The sequence below is a fragment of the Protopterus annectens genome, chromosome 5.part0, assembly GCF_019279795.1.
Source record: "Protopterus annectens isolate FY-2018-M chromosome 5.part0, PAN1.0, whole genome shotgun sequence".
Taxonomy (NCBI): domain Eukaryota; kingdom Metazoa; phylum Chordata; order Ceratodontiformes; family Protopteridae; genus Protopterus; species Protopterus annectens.
The window spans coordinates 764,809,379-764,830,217 of NC_056735.1; the positions used below are offsets into that span (position 1 = coordinate 764,809,379).

Consider the following 20,839-nt stretch of genomic DNA (forward strand, 5'->3'; position numbering starts at 1 on the left):
TTTAATTATCCAGAAATGTTGGTTAACCATCCGACTACTGGGATTCCGAAAATACGCAAAGTTAAAGACAGAGACAGGCCGCCGAGGTCCAAAACTGCCGACGACGCTTCTCCTAAGCCAATCGCCAGTTCACCGGTACTCATTGAGGTGCTTTCGCAGCCCCTGATACCCACTACTTCTGATTCGCAGGCCTCTACTGAGACCCATTCGGAGTCCGGTATGCCGCAAGATGCTTCACCTATGGAACCCGCGGATGTCTCTACCTTGGATGGGTCCGGAGCCGCTATGCAGGCACCGTTTTCTGTGGGTGTATTCAGGCCTACAGACTTGCATATTAAATCGACACCGCCTTCAATTCTAAGGCCTAAATCTCGATCCATGTCTAAAAAAAACGACGCCCAGGCCACATGTTCAGGTCCCTATGCCTAAAAAACAAATGATCATTTTTTTTTTTCTGACTCTTCTAGTGACCTGGATTTGTCCATGCCTACCTATGAGGACTCTGATGCAGAGGATTCCATTCCCTCTGCTTCCCCTCCTGAGGATTTTTCTTTTGGGGAAACTTTACATACTTTAAGGGAGCATTTCCACTGGGAAAGCCAGGAATTTTCTGATTCAAAAAATAGGCTTAGGGATTTCCTCCTTCTACCTCAGCATAGGTCTTTGGCTATACCTCCTGTACTAGACATTGTTGATGATGTATTCTCGGAATCCAGTTTGGCCCCTGATTCCCTGCCTCCGGCTCCTAGTAAACTTGACAGATACTACAGGGTTCCTGAGTCCCACAAGTTCCTTTTCAAAAATCCTGTTGCAGATCCAGAAACCGTTTTTCAGGGGCCCAAGGGCATTAAGGCTTCTACTGCTAAAAATCTGTACCCCTTCTGATAGAGACTCCAGAGCACTGGATAGATGGGGTAAAAAGGTTTATACTTATGCAACCTTGCCAATCAGAGCTTTAAACTGCCAATTTCATATCTTAAAATATCAACAGCATATTATTGGACTGCTTAAACACAAAATGATGTTGATTCCTGACTATGTGGAAAATAAAGATTTACAGGATTTAATGCATTCTGCTGAACAAGTTGGAAAACATACTTTGCAGTGTGGTTTTGATTCTTTAGAGGCCTCCTGCAGGGCTGCTGTTACTGGGTCTGTGCTTAGAAGGCATGCTTGGCTTAAGGAGCAATCTTTGCCTGATCATGTTAAAGCTAAATTGCTGGACGCTCCTTTAAATCAGGACCACCTGTTTCAAAAAAAGATTGAAGGTAAAGCTAAATCTATGCAAACTATGAAAGATTTCTTACAAGTGCAACCCCTCCTAGATTTAGTAGGCATTGGCCTACTAAGAACTGGTCCTTTCCAGCTCCTTCCGGGGCCACTATGGCCAAACCCAGACATTCCAAAACAACCAGGCTTCAGTCCCAAGGGACTTTCAGAACTAAATAATGGGGTGCTTCCACTTCCAAATCTGGAAACTACAAGGGACCACCCTATGGTAAACAGTCTCGATGACTTCCCTTTGAAATTACCAAGCACTTGCCTCTTAGCCGCCCCTTTGGGGGGAAAACTGGCTCTTCATTCAAGAAACTGGCAACTTATAACCCAGGACAAATGGGTTTTAAATATAGTGTCCCAGGGATACAGATTTCATTTCCACACGCTGCCAACTCCAAACGGGTGGCCAGATCTGCCCCCAAATCAGTGGGCAGAGGCTCAGAAACAAGTACTTTCCCTCCTAAACATGGGGGCTGTTCAGCTAGTACCAGAAGAGGAAAAGGGACAAGGTTTCTATTCCAGACTTTTCCTGGTACCCAGAAAAGACAAATCATGGCGTCCAATTCTGGACCTCTCTTCTCTAAACACCTTTCTGGACATTCCAAAATTCAAGATGCTGACTCTTCAGCAGTTACTTCCTATGCTAGGCAAGGATGCCTGGTTGGCAACTCTCGACTTAAGAGGCTTGCCTGCATATCCCAATCAGGGAATCTTGCGAAGATTCCTATGCTTCAAAGTAGGCTGCATGCATTATCAGTTCTCTGCACTGCCCTTTGGCTTGTCTACTGTGCCCAGGGTATTCACAAAGTGCCTGGCTCCAGTAATTGCATTTTGCAGGCAAAGAAATATTCAAATATATCCTTACCTGGACTATTGTCTAATTCAAGCAGAAAACCAGGCCATTCTTCTAAAACATCTGGCATTTGTAAAAAGAGTTCTAACCTGCCTGGGGTACATCATAAACGAAAAGAAATCTCAACTGGTACCCTCTCAAAAAATTGCATTCCTGGGTGCAAGCTTGAGTTCAACTGCCCAGATGGCTTTCCTTATGCCAGAAAAGCAAATTCATTTGCTGACTTACTTCAAACAGGTGGCCACAAAAACCCTGCTTATCTGCAAGGCATATACTGCAAGCCTTTGGGTTCATGGCCTCATGCATTCTTCTAATTTCATGTGCAAGACTGCATATGATGAAACTTCAGTGGTACTTAAAAAGTTTATGGAGTCATCATTGTCACAGCCTGGAAACAATGATTCCTATCATACCTTGTGTGCGCCTAGAGTTCCTATGGTGGGCAGAGGCCTGCCACCAAAACAAGGGACTGCCATTCACACCACCCCCTGCCACCCAAACCAAAACTACAGACGCATCAGATTATGCATGGGGGGGCTCATCTGGCAGGGAAGTGCATTCAGGGCAAATGGAGCCCAAATCAAATGCACCTTCATATCAATCAAAAAGAAATGCTAGCTGTACCGAATGAACTGACAGCCTTCAAGGACTACCTTCATCCAGTACAATTGCTGATAAAGACGGACACCACCACAGGTATGTGGTGCATAAACAAGCAGGGGGAGGTACACATTCCTACCCCCTCTGCAGACTAGCCATGGCTTTGTGGAACACGGCCTTGAGCTACCAAGTACAACTACAAGCTCAATTCCTGCCAGGAAAGCAGAATGTTCTGGCAGACGAACTAAGCAGAAATCTCGTGGACCCTCACGAATAGAAACTGGAACCACGGATTTTCAACATGTTGACCCGTCAAATGGGGGAGCCCAGACATAGATCTTTTTGCCTCACCCCAGAACTACCAGTTGGACAAATTTTGCACAAGAACTCATCACAAAAAAGCCTGGAAAGTGGATGCTCTGTCCTTCAGCTGGAAAAACCTATCAGTCTATGCCTTTTCCCCTGTGCCTTTGCTCACCAAAGTTCCACTAAAAGTCAAACAGGACAAACCAAAAATTATTTGGATTGCTCCAGTCTTTGCCAACACTGGCATCACTCCTGTGCATTGTGTCACACATTTCGCCGTGGCACCTGCCTCAGACACCTTCCTTACCGTCTCAGCAGGAGAACCAAATTTTGCACCCTCCGCTCCAAATATTGAATCTTGCAGCCTGGCTAATCACTTAAATTCACCCTTGGCATCCCTCAGCAAACCTGTGATGGATGTCATTTTGGAGGCGAGAAGACCTAGTACTAGAAAATCTTATGCTGACAAATGGAAAAGATTCTGTGCCTGGAATCAATCTCAAGGGATGAGCACAGCAGTGCCCAATTTACCTCAGATTTTGCAAAACTGAGATGCTTCACAAGGGCTTGTCTTTTTCTTCCATAAAAATCTGTGCCTCAGCCATTTCAGCTCATTACAACACAGACCCCCCCTCCCTCTTCTCTCATCCTCTTTTAAAGCAGTATCTCAGAGGGGCCAACAACTTGAGACCACCCAGGAGAGCTCCAACCCCTGCCTGGGACCTTAACTTTGTATTGGAGAAACTCACTCTACCTCCTTTCGAGCCAGCTGCAACTGCAGACTTAAAATTTCTTTCCTGGAAAACAGCCTTCCTTTTAGCAATCACTTCAGCTAGAAGGATATCTGAATTACAGGCCTTTATGGCAGTAGAGCCTTTCATCATCTTTCATGTGGACAAGGTGTCACTCAGGACCAATCCATCATTCATGCCCAAGGTGGTATCCAGTGTGGCTCTTAATCAGTCCATTCATTTGCCAACTTTCTTTCCCAATCCACAGAACAAGGGAGAGTGGATTCTGCATTCACTGGATGTATACAGACAGCTTAGATTTTACTTAAACAGGACAAAATCTCAAAATCTGAACAACTGCTGGTGGCATTTGCTGCAGGGGCAGAGGGAACGGCTATTTCAAAGCAAACCATTTCCAAATGGATAAGCCATTGTATTCATTTCTGCTATGTACACCATGGAAAAACTATCCCCCGGGGGATCAGGCACCATTTCACCAGGGCTGCATCTACTTCAACAGCCTTTCTCAGAGGTGTTCCTACTAGGGACATCCTAGAAGCTGCTACCTGGAGCTCAGTTCATACGTTTACCAAACATTACCATTTACCACTTTTCTCTAAATCCAGAGCTGGCTTTGCCACTGCTGTCCTGCAGGGCCTTATAGCTGGTCCTAATGCTGTATAATTCCCTCCACCCAACCATAGCTTTGGGAATCTACCCAAATGTAATGACTGCAACAGTGATACACGAAGAACATAGTTCAGTTGTGTACACTTACCATAAATGTAGATGTTCGAGTGTATTCACTGTTGCAGTCCTGGTTACCCTCCCTCCCTCCAGCCCCCTATGTTTCTCTGGCAATACCTCTACTATCTTTCACTATGCTTAAAAGCCGTTTTGGTGTACTTACTTTTGGGGATTGGGGGTATATTTTTTGTGTTTTTAATTATATCTGCTCCCCATTTGGGGGGCACCTGACATTTGGAGCAAGAAAAACTGATGTAATGGCATCGGCTGCATGTTTGATACCCCTGACGTCATGGAAGAAGGGATAGCAACCGACACAGGACCCAAGACTTTGTTAATCAGGCCGACTGAGGACAATCTGCCAGCAGATTACCCAAATGTAATGACTGCAACAGTGAATACACTCGAACATCTACATTTATGGTAAGTGTACACGACTGTACTTTCTCTGCACTTCCCTTTGGCTTATCTACTGCGCCCAGCATATTCACAAAGTGTCTAGCTCCAGCCATTGCATTTTGCAGGCAGAGAAATATTCAAATATGCCCATACTTGGACGATTGTCTGATTCAGGCAGAAAGCCAGGACTTGCTATTACAACATCTGGCATTTGTAAAGAAACTTTTAACCTCTCTGGGGTACACCATAAACAAAAAGAAATCTCACCTAGTACCCTGCCAACAGATTGTATTCCTGGAAGCAAGCTTGAACACAACTTCCCAGATGGCTTTCCTCACTCTGAAGAAACAAGTTCATTTGACAACCTACTTCAAATTATTGGCCACAAAACCCCAGCTATCTGTAAGCCCCTGGGGTTCATGGCCTCTTGCATTCTACTAATTCCATATGCAAGACTGCATATGAAGAAACTACAATGGTATCTAAAAAGCCTATGGTGTCAACATTCTCAGGACCTGGAATCAATGATTCGTATCATTCCTTGTATAAAGACAGAGTTCCTTTGGTGGGCAGAGGCCTGCTACCACAACAAGGGGTTCCCTTTCACTCTACCCCCTGCCTCCCAAACCCTAACAACAGACGCATCAGACTGTGCATGGGGGGCTCACTTGGCAGGGCAGTGCATTCAGGGCAAATGGAACCTGAGACAGATGCACCTGCATGTCAACCAAAAAGAAATGTTAGCTGTACAGAATTCCCTGACAGCCTTCAAAGACCGCATTCTTCCAGGACAACTATTGGTAAAGAGAGACATCACAGTTATGTGGTACATAAACAAGCAGGGGGGAACCCACTTGTACCTTCTCTGCAGTCTAGCCATGGCTCTGTGGAACACAGCCTCGAGCTACCAAGTGCACCTACAGGCTCAATTCCTGCCAGGCAAGCTAAATTCACTGGCAGACTTGAGCAGAAATCTCATGGACCCACACGAATGGAAACTGGAACCAAAAATATTCATCCTCTTGAGGAACAAATGGGGGACTTCAGAGGTAGATCTGTTTGCCTCCCCTCAGAACTACCAATTGGACAAATTCTGCACAAGGACTCCTTACAGTCAAGCTTGGAAAGTGGGTGCCCTGTCCTTTACCTGGGAAAGCCTCTCGGTTTATGCCTTTCCTCCTCTGCCTCTCTTCTCGAAGGTTCTGCTAAAGATCAAACAGGATAACCCAAGGACAATACTGATTGCACCAGACTGGCCACGCCAGCACTGGTGTACCCCCTCTTGCACAGTATGACACTGCTGGAACCATGGCACCTGCCTCAGACCCTTTCCCTATTGTCCCAGCAGGCGGGGCCAGATTCTGCACCCTCAGCTTCAAATCATGAACCTTGCAGCCTGGCTAATTCCTTGAGCTCTCCAATAGCATCCCTCAGTAAGCAGGTGCTAGTTGTCATTCTGGAGGCAAGGAGGCAGTACTAGAAAATCCTATGCAGAAAACTAGAAAAGATACTGTTCCTGGAGCCAGACTCGGGATGGGCACAACGCTGCCCAGCTTACCTCATATTCTTCAGTACTCAACAGAAATGCTTCACAAGGGCCTATCCTTTTCGTCAATTAAAATTCATGCCTCTGCCATTTCAGCTCATTATAATACTGAGCTGCCCCTCTTCTCTCATCCTTTGCTTAAACAATTCCTTGGAGGGGCCAAAAATTTAAGATCCCCTCAGGAGAGCCCCTAATCCAGCCTGGGACCTTAACTTTGTATTGGAAAAGCTCACTCTCCCTCCCTTTGAGCCAGCTGCAACAGCAGAGTTGAAATTCCTTTCTTGGAAAACAGCATTCCTTCTGGCCATCACTTCAGCAAGAAGAGTGTCTAAATTACAGGCCCTCATGGCAGTGGAACCCTTCATTATCTTCCATGCAGACAGGGTTTCCCTCAGGACCAATCCTTCCTTTATGCCCAAGGTGATGTCTAGTGTGGCCCTAAATCAGTCCATTCACTTGCCTACTTTATTCCCTAATCCACAAAACAAAGAAGAACGAATACTGCACTCTCTGGACGTGCACAGACAACTTAGATTTTATTTGGACAGGGCTAAGCCTCTCAGAAAATCTGAACAGCTGCTAGTTGGCTTTGCTGCAGGGGCAGAAGAGAAGACCATTTTAAAACAAACCATTTCCAAATGGATATTCCATTGCATTCATTTCTGCTACAAGCACCATGGAAAACCTACCCCACAGGGGATAAGATCACATTCCACCAGGGCTGCATCTACCTGTGCAACCTTTTTCAGAGGAGTCCCTACAAGGGACATCCTAGAAACTGCTACCTGGAGCTCTGTACATTCCTTCACCAAGCATTACCACATGCCTCTTTTTTTAAATCCAGAGCTGGTTTTGCCACTGCAGTCTTGCAGGGCATAATAGCTGGCCCTAATGCTCTCTACCTTCCTCCTCCCTTCCTTAGCTTTGGGAATCGACCCAAATGTAATGACTGCAACAGTGGAACACAAAGAACATAGTACAGTTGTGTACACTTACCATAAATGTAGATGTTCAAGTGTATTCACTGTTGCAGTCCTAGTTACCCTCCCTCCAGCCCCCTGACTTCTCTTGGCTCTACCTTTCCTTCTTGTTTGGTATATTTAAGTTTTCTGGTGTATATGCTTTTTGATGGAGGTGTACCATAACATATAATTGCTTCCCATTGTGGGGGCACCTGACATCTGGGGCAAGAAAAAGTGATGTAATGTTGTTGGCTGCATGTTTTATACTCCCTGACGACCTGATGTCATGGAAGAAGAGAGAGCATCCGATGCAGGAATCCAAGACTCTGGTATTCAGGCTGGCTGAGGGTTACCTGTAGGCAAATAACACAAATGCGATGACTGCAACAGTGAATACACTCGAACATCTACATTTATGGTAAGTGTACACAACTGTACTTTTTTCAATCTTGTAGTAGTTGCAGGTGTAGAAGAACCATATATGTGATAAAATTGACTAGCTTTTTTACACAAGTGCCTGCATACCTAATCAGCTAGAAATTGCTTTGTTCTCTATCGCGCAAACACTGTGCCTGGCAGTGCACACTCTGGCCTACCATGTTAGATGATAAGTGATGCGCAGCATTTTCAAATGTTGCAAATTCAAAATGAGCACACTCGTAGTAAGTGCAAGACATGGAATAGTTAGGAAACAGCAGCATGTAAACTGCAGTTGACCGGAAGTGCTCACTAGACATTGAGCTTGATTTATGGCAGACACGTCAGGAGTTGATGGACAGGATGTGCACTTTCAGGTGCAGTGTTGGGGTGTCCAGGAGTCCAAGATTTTTGTTGGACTCCTACTTGGAGAGCATGGGCTCAGGTTGCTGCAGCTGGACTGTCTGGCTCAGAGTGTAAATCTGAAGCCTGGAATAGTGTTGCCAAGACCTTAACCATTGTGACAGATATCTCTAGCACAGGTGAGCAATGCAATGCTCGTTTTGATGACCTCTGGGGAGGAAACGGAATACCCTCAAGGTTTGGACTGGGGAATGTTGGGCAGAGAGCACCCCACAGATGTGTAGGTATCAATTTCAATGAGTAATTGTAAGAGTTAAAAGCTGAGTATAATCAAGACTGGTATTCATAACTGTGTTCTGTTCTGCTCTGTTTTTTCCACAGCTGCTGAGGAGAGAGTCTTGATGTTGGATCCCATGCTGCGCATCTAGTAAAGATGTGAGAAGCATGTGGTATGTATGCATCAGAACAGTACTGTCTTTACTAGTTTAATTATAATAATTTTTGTAGTAATTTTTTAGCATTAAAAGTTAAGGACCCCTCACTTGTCATTTAATAGAGTTGTATTAAATTGAGCATGCATATCCCAACTGTTATGGAAACGATGTATGCTGTAGTCTGTATTAGAAAACAATGGTGCCATATTCTCAAATAACAGTAGGCATGCATCTTTAGACTGTAAAACGAAAAGTATGCATGAAGTAGTCTGTAGGACAAGTGAACTATTTTAGTGTAGTCATTGGTTTTGGGTTTAAAAACCTCACTTCCCAAATGTACAATATGTTTTCATCATTACTGGAATGTAACGTTGTACCTTTATACCAATGGCCCAAATGACTTTCTGTAATCTGTATCCAGTATAATTGGAACAAGTATATGTATCAAATTGAGCATGCATACCCCAACTGTAAAAGAAACTATGCATGCCTTATTCTGTAGCACAAAGCAATGCTGAAATGGGGAAAATAGGAAAGTGGTGAAATGGGGATCAAGCAGGGGAAAGAACAGAGTGAAAGCAAGGCAGGAATGTACAGGAAGGATGTAGGAAAGAACCATTGCTATCCATTTCTTCCAGAATCAAACACATACATTTGGCTAAATTTGGATGGTCACTTGCAGGGAGAGGGGTGACCACAACACAATTTGTTGTGTAGAGAATTTGAAATTATCATGTGTGTCATGAGCACACGTGTGAAATGGAGAGCTATGCATGGGATGATTTTTGTGGACAGGTTCTTTTTGGGGTTTTTTTTGTTTTGTTTTTTTGAGAGAGAGAGAGAGAGAAAGGTTGGGGAAGGGATGTTGAAATGTTTGGGTGAAGTAAGTCATACAGGTGAGGAAGCAATTGCAGACAGACAAGAGACAGGGATGGTGAAAGACACATGAGGTGGTTGAACACTATGGATGGGGTGAGGGTGGTATATCGTGAACCTATGGATGTCAAGTTGGGTGACAGTGACAGTTGATTCCTCACAAAGTGGACTGTCATCACTGTCACCTCACTGCACCGATGGCTGCAGTGTCTTACATCTATATCTCCTCATGTTATTTAATACAGCGATGGAGGACAGCGTCTCCAGAAGGCATAGGCTTGCACCAACAGTGCAGTGAAAAATCCTAAGTACCATCCCTGGCAGTTTATCACGGGTGATAAACTCACCCCCTCTGCCACAGCACCTGAAGGGAGCCACAGGGCTGTCCTCTGGGGCAGATCTCCCTGAGGGACTGGTTAGTGCAATGGCCACAGAAGGGGTGCTACCAGGTACTGCACCAGACTTGTTGGGCAGCTGTGCTGTAGCCAGGGGAGTGGCAGCAGGTTGTTCCTGTGGGACAATCGTGCCCCACTATGCTGTATGGAAAAAAAAAAAGGTAAACACACACACACACACACACACACACACACACACACATCCACAAAGAAAATAATAAACCCCAAAAAATAGAGGAAAGGGTTGGGGTGAGAGAAAAAAGAGAGAACATTAGTAACGTCATATATGACATACAAAGCATTGATACAATTTTTTTACTGTATTCTGTTACTTTTACTTTATAACACTACAAACTCCTAAGAAATGCCTCTGTTTTTCTGTTCCAACTACCCAGCTTCTAACAGATGCACAATATACTACAGATTGCAGTAAGCAATCCTTGATGTGTGCATACATTGCACATATTTGTGGCCCAGATGTACTGATTACAGCAAGCCAGTGGTGACACTGCTTTACAGCTCTGATGTAACATTGCAATATTAATGAAACCTTAACATATTGAATATATTACGTATATTTAATATATTTGGGAAGTGTTGATTTTGAAGGCACAATGTATGACTACTTTGTTATAATGAACACTTGTTTTTCCCTCCAGAGTAATGCATGCTTACTCTCCAATTACAGTTAAGAAATGAAGGCTCAATTTGATACAGCTGTACAAGTAACAAATAAGTGTATCGTAACGTTTTAATGTTAAATAACCCCACAGTTGAGATGCATACTTACCACATGCTTCTGCATCTGTGCCAGTTTAGCATCACAGGTTGCACATTCAGTTCCAGGTCTGTCACGTCTGTGGAAAAAGACAGAGCACAACAGAATGCCATTAAGCATACCAATCCTGATTATATCCAGCTTTTAACTCTGACAACTAGTCTCTGTACATGACACTTGTACATCTGTGGGGTGCCCCCAGTCCTGCATTCCTCAAGCCAATGCTTGAAGATATCCTTCTTCCTCATCCTGAGGTCTCTGTAGTGGTTCCTATATTGTTCAGTAGTGTGGGGGATACGAGTAGCACTGGTCAGAGCCCAGGCCAGACTATCCCATGCCTCTGCCTTGTACGCTAAGCCATGAAAGTCCCTCTGCAATAGCCTGGGCCCATGTTCATTGACTAGAAGTCCAACAATCACTTTGGATTCCTAAACGCCCCATCTTTGAACATGGAATCTCAAAAACTCTCCAGGAACGCCAGCCATGCCCATCACAGATTGAGACCAGTGTAGAATAATGTTTTCCTGCCAATTGCAGGTGCTTATTGGGAGTGCGCACTTTCTGGATGTCACATTGCACAACAGTGTGTGCTACAGGGAAATGTGTTTGTGAGATGGCCAATAGTATTAATTGAGTACATCTGGTGTACGTGTGTAGCTGTCTGGGTCCCGTCTGCTATGTGGGTACCCCATTCATGCGGTTTGTGCACTGCTGCTTTACGAGGAAACCAGCTTCACATAGCTTTCTTGGTTTGTGCTATGTGGCGCATCACGCAAATAGAAAATAAAATTGTGCAATGTTAAACTTCAAACAAGGGAAAAAAATACATGTGCTGTCACACAAACCTAACATCAGATTGGCATGGCATGACCTTTGAGGTTGCATTATAGATGTTGGCTGGAACTTCCTGTAAGACATGCATTATAAAGTAGGGGATATGGCACTGGTCACATCACTTGCACAAGACGTTGTGTGTTGCGTATTACAGACAGGAATCACAAACTACAAAGCTCAGCAGTCAAACCAATAATACAAAAATAACCGACCAGTTCCAGAACCATTCACCGTTTATTGAAGTAAAACATAAATTAATTCAAATAAAACAGTAAGTGCCTTATCGCTTTCACCCACTGGGCTTCATCAGAGTGAAATATAAAACCCAATTAATCCTTTAAATACAATTGCAGCATCACCCATCACTTCATACTGTCCAATCATTTAACTCAGTGCATTAATCATTTAAATATTTAAAAACAAGTAAATAGCACCATCTACAATATAAATATAACCTAATAATACATTTATAAAAACTTTCATATAATATATGCCCTTAAATAGCTGTATATATAATAAAAACACATTAAAATAAAATACAATTAAATAAAATGAGCTCTATATTTTAAAATACGAGATATAGAGATACAGTCATTAATTCCCGGAGGGTTAGAGGCATCCAATCTCAACTGCCATAAACACTCTTTTGTTTCCAATAAAATCTTGGTCACCCCCCCCCCCCCTTTTCATTTTGAGGAACTTGGTCAACCACGAGAAACAAATTTTTTTTTAAATTCTGACACTTTAAATGTGTATAAAGGGAACTAACCAATTTCTTCTTTTTGATGTCCCTTACATGCTCTAAAATGCATAACCTTAATTTACGTGTTAGTCTTCCCTATGTAAAATGTGGGACAACTCATACATGTGGCGGCATATACCACCATGTTCGTATTACAGTTACAAAAACCAGGACATCTAATAGTTCTCCTGTAGTTATTAATGGTAACATATGGCCCATCATTTATAAATTTACATACACTGTAAAAACCGCACTTACTCATTTTTAACATCTTGTGAACCCTAGTGTCCACTTCACTTTCCAATAAACCTTTTAAATTGACACCCCTACTATAAATGAACTCCGGAGATTCACCTAGAATCTCTCTCAAGTCACCTTTAAACACACTTGCCCATGTTACCTGTATAATAGTCTTAACCTTGGCTGCTGTGTCATTGTATGGGAGTATCAAAGCACCTCTCTTATCCTTCACAATAGATCTGTCATTAACAAGGTTGTTTGTGTTACTAATACTAACTTTTGTTAATCCTCCTTTCAGTATAGGCTGAAAAACAATTTTCCTTTTCTCTGTCGCCTCATTACATATTTTAAGTAATACATCAAGAGGATAACCTCTCTCACGCAACATATCCATCAATTTGGCAATTTCATTGTTAAAAATCTCATCTTCACTGACTAACCTAGACAGTCTCACCATTTGTCCTTTCATAATATTTCTCTTCTGGAAGTATGGGTGACAACTTTTAAAATGTAAAAAAGAATTAGAATAAGTTTTTTTTTTCTGATAAATACTAGAGTTTAACACACCGTCTTCCTTGTATAGTAATATATCCAAAAATTCACACTTATTCTCATTCACATTGCTAGTAAATTTCAAAAATGGTGTCGTACTGCCTAGATACATAATAAAATCCTGAACCTCAACCTCAGACCCTTTCCAAAATATCAGAATATCATCAAAAAGCGCAAGTATAACACAATTTTTGACATAAAGCTAGAAGAAAAAACAAATTGCGTCTCCCATTCTGAATCACAAACTAATTCTCTTCTGGAAGTATGGGTGACAACTTTTAAAATGTAAAAAAGAATTAGAATAAGTTTTTTTTTTCTGATAAATACTAGAGTTTAACACACCGTCTTCCTTGTATAGTAATATATCCAAAAATTCACACTTATTCTCATTCACATTGCTAGTAAATTTCAAAAATGGTGTCGTACTGCCTAGATACATAATAAAATCCTGAACCTCAACCTCAGACCCTTTCCAAAATATCAGAATATCATCAAAAAGCGCAAGTATAACACAATTTTTGACATAAAGCTAGAAGAAAAAACAAATTGCGTCTCCCATTCTGAATCACAAACTAATGATACACCCTGCAGGTTCTCAGTTCCTAAGACTTACACCAGCATTCAGTAGAAAATAGTGACAATCGCATGCTCTCAACTATTTACACATCCAATCACAATATATTTCACAGGTAAAATTAACATTTCTACAACAGATATGCAGATATAATAAGCAATAAATTAGCTATGCACCCTCAGCATCATACACTCATTTTGTATCCGAGAATCACAAAGGTGGAAAGCAAGGATCTGACACAGTTATCACTTGTAGAGGGTGGTGTGGGTGGGAAGGAAGCCTAGACATACCCAAAAGGTTGGTGACTGTGTACGAGTAAGAAGGCACACATTTGGGCCAAAATAAAAAAGGGAAGATAGAGAGTGTGTGTGTGTCTGTGTGTGTGTCTGTGTGTGTGTCTGTGTGTGTGTCTGTGTGTGTGTGTGTGTGTGTGTGTGTGTGTGTGTCTGTGTGTGTGTGTGTGTGTGTGTGTGTGTGTGTGTGTGTGTGTGTGTGTGTGTGTGTGTCTGTGTGTGTGTCTGTGTGTCTCTGTGTCTGTGTGTGTGTGTGTCTGTGTGTGTGTGTGTGTGTGTCTGTGTGTGTGTGTGTGTGTGTGTGTGTGTGTGTGTGTGTGTGTGTGTGTGTGTGTGTGTGTGTGTGTGTGTGTGTGTGTGTGTGTGTGTGTGTCTCTGTGTGTGTGTCTCTGTGTGTGTGTGTCTGTGTGTGTCTCTGTGTGTGTGTCTGTGTGTGTGTGTCTCTGTGTGTGTGTCTGTGTGTGTGTGTCTCTGTGTGTGTGTCTGTCTGTGTGTGTGTCTCTGTGTGTGTGTGTCTCTGTCTGTCTGTGTGTGTGTCTCTGTGTGTCTCTGTGTGTGTGTCTGTGTGTGTGTGTCTCTGTGTGTGTGTGTCTCTGTCTGTGTGTGTCTCTGTGTGTCTGTCTGTCTGTGTGTCTGTCTGTCTGTGTGTCTCTGTGTGTGTGTCTCTGTGTGTGTGTCTCTGTGTGTGTGTGTGTCTCTCTCTCTCTGTGTGTGTGTGTCTCTGTCTCTGTGTGTCTCTGTGTGTCTCTCTCTGTGTGTCTCTCTCTCTGTGTCTCTCTCTGTGTCTCTCTCTGTGTGTCTCTCTCTGTGTGTGTCTCTGTGTGTGTGTGTGTCTCTCTCTCTCTGTGTGTGTGTGTGTGTGTGTGTGTGTGTGTGTGTGTGTGTGTGTGTGTGTGTGTGTGTGTGTGTGTCTCTGTGTGTGTGTGTCTCTGTGTGTGTGTGTCTCCCTGTGTGTGTGTGTGTGTCTCTGTGTGTGTATGGACACAGCCAGAGTGCTAGCTCTATGTCTTGGTCTGTTGGGACGTGTGAGCTGTGCATGGTAGAGGTTCATTGTTGTCATCCCTGACTGCGAGACCTGGCTTCTCCAGGAGTCACACTGGCAGGTTGCCGTCCAGAACTATGCTCAGATACACTGCTGCTGTGTGACTGATGTCTGAGCTTCCTTCCTGTAAATGCCCAGGGTCACAACCCCATGGCCTGCCACATCTACATGTGGACAGCACACTCACTGAGGGACCAGTGGGAGTACTACCACTATAGGAGCATGATTTGGAACTGCCACATTGGCTGACAGCAGGTTATGTTGCTGTTCTATGCCTATGGGGATGCTGTTCCCCTCCCTGCTAACGTTCCGTCAGACTGTGCTCATTCCAGTGTGTCATGTATGCGCTCCATGGCATCAGCAACAAGGTATAGGCATTCACACATGTCAAGCTGTGCCACATACATCCTCCTGAACATTTGCCTGTGCAAACAGTGGGAATGTGCCTCTGCCTCCATGATGGCCATAAACATTTGCCGAGTGGCATGGGGTAGAGACACCGCAGCAGGTGGAGTAGGAAGAGCAGGCCTCCTCCGAGCACCATTATCACTCCTCCTGTGTGGCACCTCACCCACACTTTGGCTGTAGTCAGACTCAACAGGCACTGAAGCCACAGTAGCCACACTCCCCTGATCAATGTCCTCACCTTGAACCTGGCCAAAATCTGTGGACTCAGTGGACTGTGTAGGCGTAGGCCTACTGGCCATATCAAAGATCAATGTCTGGATGACAACCTCTGTGTCAGTTTCAACTTCTGCCCACTCAGATTGTGCCTCACTTTGGCCGCTGCCATTGTTGGACTCGGATGACATACTGACATCAGGTGGCACAGTGCCCACAGTTCCACTGTCAGAAACACCTGCGAGAAAAATACAGAAAGACAGGAATAGCTTAGTAACGGAAATACTACAGTGCAATATATGCTAACAAAGTAACAATGCTGCCAGTATTACTGAAAGCTGAGCAATATGGAAAACCTGACTTAAATACAAATTACACTTTACAATATTGCTTCATATTGATCAGCACTACTGAAATGACAGTGTTTCACTTACAGCTGCAGACGTCAAACATGCCTGTAGGCCGGATGTACCTGGAAGAAGTGAAACAAGAGGGAAGGCCAACAACACCACAATCAGCAGTAATACAGGGTCTACAACATTGTCCCATGACTACCAGAAATCAACAAACGATTACCCAAGAATGTAGTTTAGTATCACAAGCTAATTTTATACCTATAGCAGTCTTCTAGCCACCAAAACAAAAAACAGTTGTGCCACAAATAACTACTCCATTTAAATGCCTTGACCTGTACAACACTATTCAACTGTTCGGATAACTAGGCTTACCTGGAAGATCCTCCTGGGATGTGGTTGGTGGAGGCAGGTCCTGCTGCATTTACGGTGTACCTGGAAGAACTTAAGACATAGGTAAGGCCAATAAAGTCACAGTCAACACTAACAGAGGTAGTAATACATTTACACATTTAAGGTTGCAAACAACACAAATGTACACAATGTGGCTGACAACTGCAGGTTAACTTATAACAATAGCAATCTGCAATGCCCACAAACAGCTACATGTGCCACACACTTAACTTATTCATTTCTCTTCTAGCAATATACAACACTATTCAGCAGTACACATAGAAAGGCCTACCTGTAAGCTCCTCCTGGGATGTTGACACACTGGCACCCACATCAAGGACATGATATACATCAGTGCCTTGGGAGCTCTGGCCACTCTTGGGGTTAGCGAGGAACTGCTCATTGGGGACCAGTGGATGTTGCATAGCTGTGCCTCCACCTGTACCCATTAAGTCATGTGCCTAATGCAGCAGCTCTTCATCTGGCAGCTGCTATGTCAGTGGCCCTATGGTGCACCTAGTCATACGTTCATCAGTGGCTGCCCACGGCATTTACATTGGCAACTACTTCTTGCTATACTGTCATTTGACAGACAGTATCCTGCCTGCCCCTTTGGAGTAGAAATACACCATGGTTGCAGTGGCCTGTTTTTCCCATCAGTAAATGGTCGGTGTCAGATATTCACATTTATGGATGCCATAGCTGTACTTGCCCTGAAAGAAGTCGGATGTAGAGTATACGTATGACATATCTACAACATAATTGTTTAGATGCAACATAGAAGGTAGACAGTCAGTATTACTCAATGGAGAAACATACAGCAATCAACATATGGGAACCAGTAACAGGCAGGATGCAAAACAGGGCAACTGACAATTGAAACATATTCTTCTTAATGCCATAACACTACCTCACCTTAACTATTATCCCGATAAAGGTACAGAAAGCTGCCACTGTCATGTAATGTTACATCTTAGAATCGCTACAAGTGCTGTCAGTGTGCATGTCCAGGAAACATTTTAGATATTTCCCACACAGCAGTCTAACCCACTTATTTGCCTGGCTTTGATAATCATGAGTAACTGTACAATGGCTTGATAAAGTGGAGCATACATAAAGGTAACATTGGAGAACACTGCTTCACAGAATTTTGAAATACAGTCCAGCAAATGCTATATGTAGGTGACAAAAATTAAACGTACCTTGTTAGAATGATGACTTATCTGTAAAGAAAGCTTGGAAATACTGGTTGGAAATACTGCTGGTTCCCAACATTCAAAATATATAGAACTAACAAAAACTTGACTACCTATAGGGTTGCTTTTTTATAGCTTCTAGATTAGTAATGGATTGCAGCTGTGAATGATTACTGTTTTGGAGGGGAAAATCGCAACTGCACTGTAGTCTGCCTTACATCCACTGGGCATTATCTTCAATTTATACAGTTGTTGCATGTAAGCTTGGAAATGTAAGTCAACAGCAGATCCCTCTCAGAGGGTTAAGGACATCATTTTAGGTTGTGTATGTCATAACTTCCTTTTCAGCCTTTCAAAGAGATACCTGTGTAGTTCACATTATGCGATATTTTGTCTGTCTGAGTGCAGCAGTGTGCAAACAGGACATATGCAACCTGCCTCTAGTTCCACTTCACATTGTAATCCCTATCACTTATAACAGTTGACATGGGGGAGCAGTTATTTATTTTATGTTTGTATGAGATATATTACGTTAATATGTTGGAACTGTTTAGGTATATATATATGTATGTATGATACAGTTTTTCACATATCTCTGTGTTAACTCTGTACCATAGTCCTGTAAGTATTCTGTCTGGACTGTCATTGTCTCCACATTTTGATGACAGACATACATAAAGGCCTACATCTCCAATGGCCTAGATATTGACACACGTAATTACAAACTGAAATATTCATGTATGTTCACTTTACATTCTAAAAGCCATGGACAGGTATGTTACTTGACTGTGGTCCCCCCTGCACATTCATTGCCTACTGTAAAACATGACACCCAATAGCAGGTGTCAGAGTGTAACAATCCAAGTTTGTATGTCCCCATATTGACTGTGTGCACTACTATGTCTTATAGCACTGTAGTGAAACATGTGCAAAACACCAATACCATTGTAAAGCTAACATTTGCATTAACTTCAACAGACACATGCAGTACTTCTAAATAACACAGTCCTTTCTCATCCACATAACTTAGAGATTAGAAACCATACCATGAGGTATGGGGATAGGCTAAACCCCAGGTCAGTGTAATATGTGTGGTACAGGATGAGGTCATGGATGGATGGTCTCCAGCACATTGTGTGAACATGCACTTGTGTGATTAATACATATACAAAAGTGTCATATTGCTGATGACATCAGCAGACTGTATGTAGGGCTAAATACGTGTCCCACATGCAGTGGTTAAATGCTCTATGCATCATTACGAACAGCATTCACAAACATGCACATACTTGACCGTAATGGGAATAAAACTCCTACTTGCGTAGAGACTACAGAACACAGCAAAGTACACAAATACCACAGCTCAAGTCCAGCTTGGAGTGTGTCTGACAACATTTTATAGGCAATGACATCAGCAGTGTCTCTTAAAGTCAGGACAAGGGTAAACAGTGCTGTTGTAAAATGCTCTCGGTAATTCTAAGTGGCAGCTGACTCTCCCTCTCTCACATAGACACACACACTTGACTGCAGTGGGTTTAGAACTCCTACCTAAGTCCATGGACTGCAGAACATAGTACTTAACACAGTGGCACAGCACAAGTTGGATTTTTACAGGAGTGCAGGTGAACTTATAGTAAGTGACATCATCAGGCCATGTGGAGGAAATAGGTTGGGAGGTCTGCATGAAGTGGATGTGTCAGCTTGTGCAAGTATCAAAATATTGGGAAACTGTGGCCTTGGTGAAGTAACTGTAGGATACCAGGTGTACTCTGCTGACTAGACACACACGTACAGTTGACCGCAGTGGGAATAGAACTCCTACCTATGTAACTGCACGGACTACAGAACACTGTACTTAATGCAAGTGCCATGACATAAGTATGAATTATACCAGACTGTAGGTGAACGTATAGTAGATGACATCAGCAGCCCATATAGTGAGCAGAAGCTTGAGAGTCCTGCGTAGGCACATGGCCTCGTAGCATTATATGAGACTGTTAACCTAATTAGCAGTATTCTGTTATTAACCCTATTAGTGTAGCAACAATAGCACCCTTATTGACCATACTTGGATGTTTAATGTTAGCAGAGCATAGTTGTGAGCACCACCAAGTCGACCTCCCCATGTGGAAGCACACTACAGTTAATATTACAGTTGATAGTGTTATTGATACATATTTGGAAAAAGGAGAGAGTCCCCAGTGTTATACTGATTTGTATTTGGGGGAGTTGGTAGGTGGGCAAAATATTGATGTATTGTAAATGCATGAGACATGCTTACATCTGGAACTTGTGTAATGTTTCTAGTGTAATATTCAATATAGATAAACCATGAAGCATCACATATGCAGTCCCATAACACAGCTGGTTTGCGTGATGCTGAGCAAAGTGCATATGCATGCAAATTACACCTCCTTGCATGTAAGTAAGAGGTGCGCAAACACGAGCTGCAGTGCGCATGTCCACCAGCTGAGTCTGTACTCCAGGCCTGGTTTTTGCAGTGACCAAGGGCAGTAATTGAATATGTCCGGTTTCTAATTCTGGCAGTCTGCTTACTAGATGGTCTTATTTATCCTGTTTTAGTGATGAAGCCCTCTGCGCAAAACAGATGAGCAGAACCAAACATGACACCTTTTGTTTTCTGCTGCAAACAAAAAATTGCCTTTTTCTTATCAGAAAACAATATATGTCATGTTGGACTGTGTATAAGGCCAGATTCTGGACATTGTGCGACACTCTGTCCAGTTGAGAGGAATGCTCGTGAGATACCTTGTAGTTGACGGCAGTTTTAGTTCAGGGCTGACTTTGTGTGATGCAGGCAGTACACAGGCAATAGATGTGGAGGTAAAGGTTATGTGAATTGTTTGGCATAAATTTCACTACACTTGTATGTGGGTAGGAGAAAGAAATTAGACCCATAGGTGTTCAGTGACTGGGCTCTGCATTGTCTCTCTGACAAATCAAGGCCATAGTGAGCATGGCAAGCTCTTTTGCATACAAGTAAAGCAATTGCTCTGCTGTCACATGTTGATACTTTCCGGAAAAATACAACTGCATTTACTTGATTACTGTACTAAGTTAAGAAAACCATGTATATGGCATATTGCAGAATACAGTAAGGTCAGCACTTACCTCGCAGTTGCAGCAGTTGACACAGTTTTAGGTCAGGGTTGACTCTACATAGGCAGAACACGGAGAGGTAAAGGTTGTGTGATTCACCTGGCATCAATTTGAATTTGTGTATGTGAGTCTGAGAATGGTATTGGGCACCTAGATGGTCAGTGAATGTGCTATATGTTGTCTGTTAGCCAAAG

The 20,839-nt window shown here is 43.0% G+C and overlaps 1 protein-coding gene across 3 annotated transcripts in view; it reads left to right on the forward strand.

Annotated features, from left to right (window-relative positions):
* The window catches only part of CUL5 (cullin 5), a 2,346,971-nt gene that overhangs the window by 314,189 nt on the left and 2,011,943 nt on the right, over positions 1–20,839 (forward strand). The window contains exon 2 of one of the 3 annotated variants that reach the window (XM_044072616.1): positions 8,584–8,651. The exons of the other annotated variants lie outside the window; for them this stretch is intronic. Coding sequence (XP_043928551.1) covers positions 8,647–8,651 — 5 coding nt within the window. The 5' untranslated portion in view covers positions 8,584–8,646. The remainder of the gene's footprint in view (positions 1–8,583; positions 8,652–20,839) is intronic. 3 annotated transcript variants of the gene reach the window in all.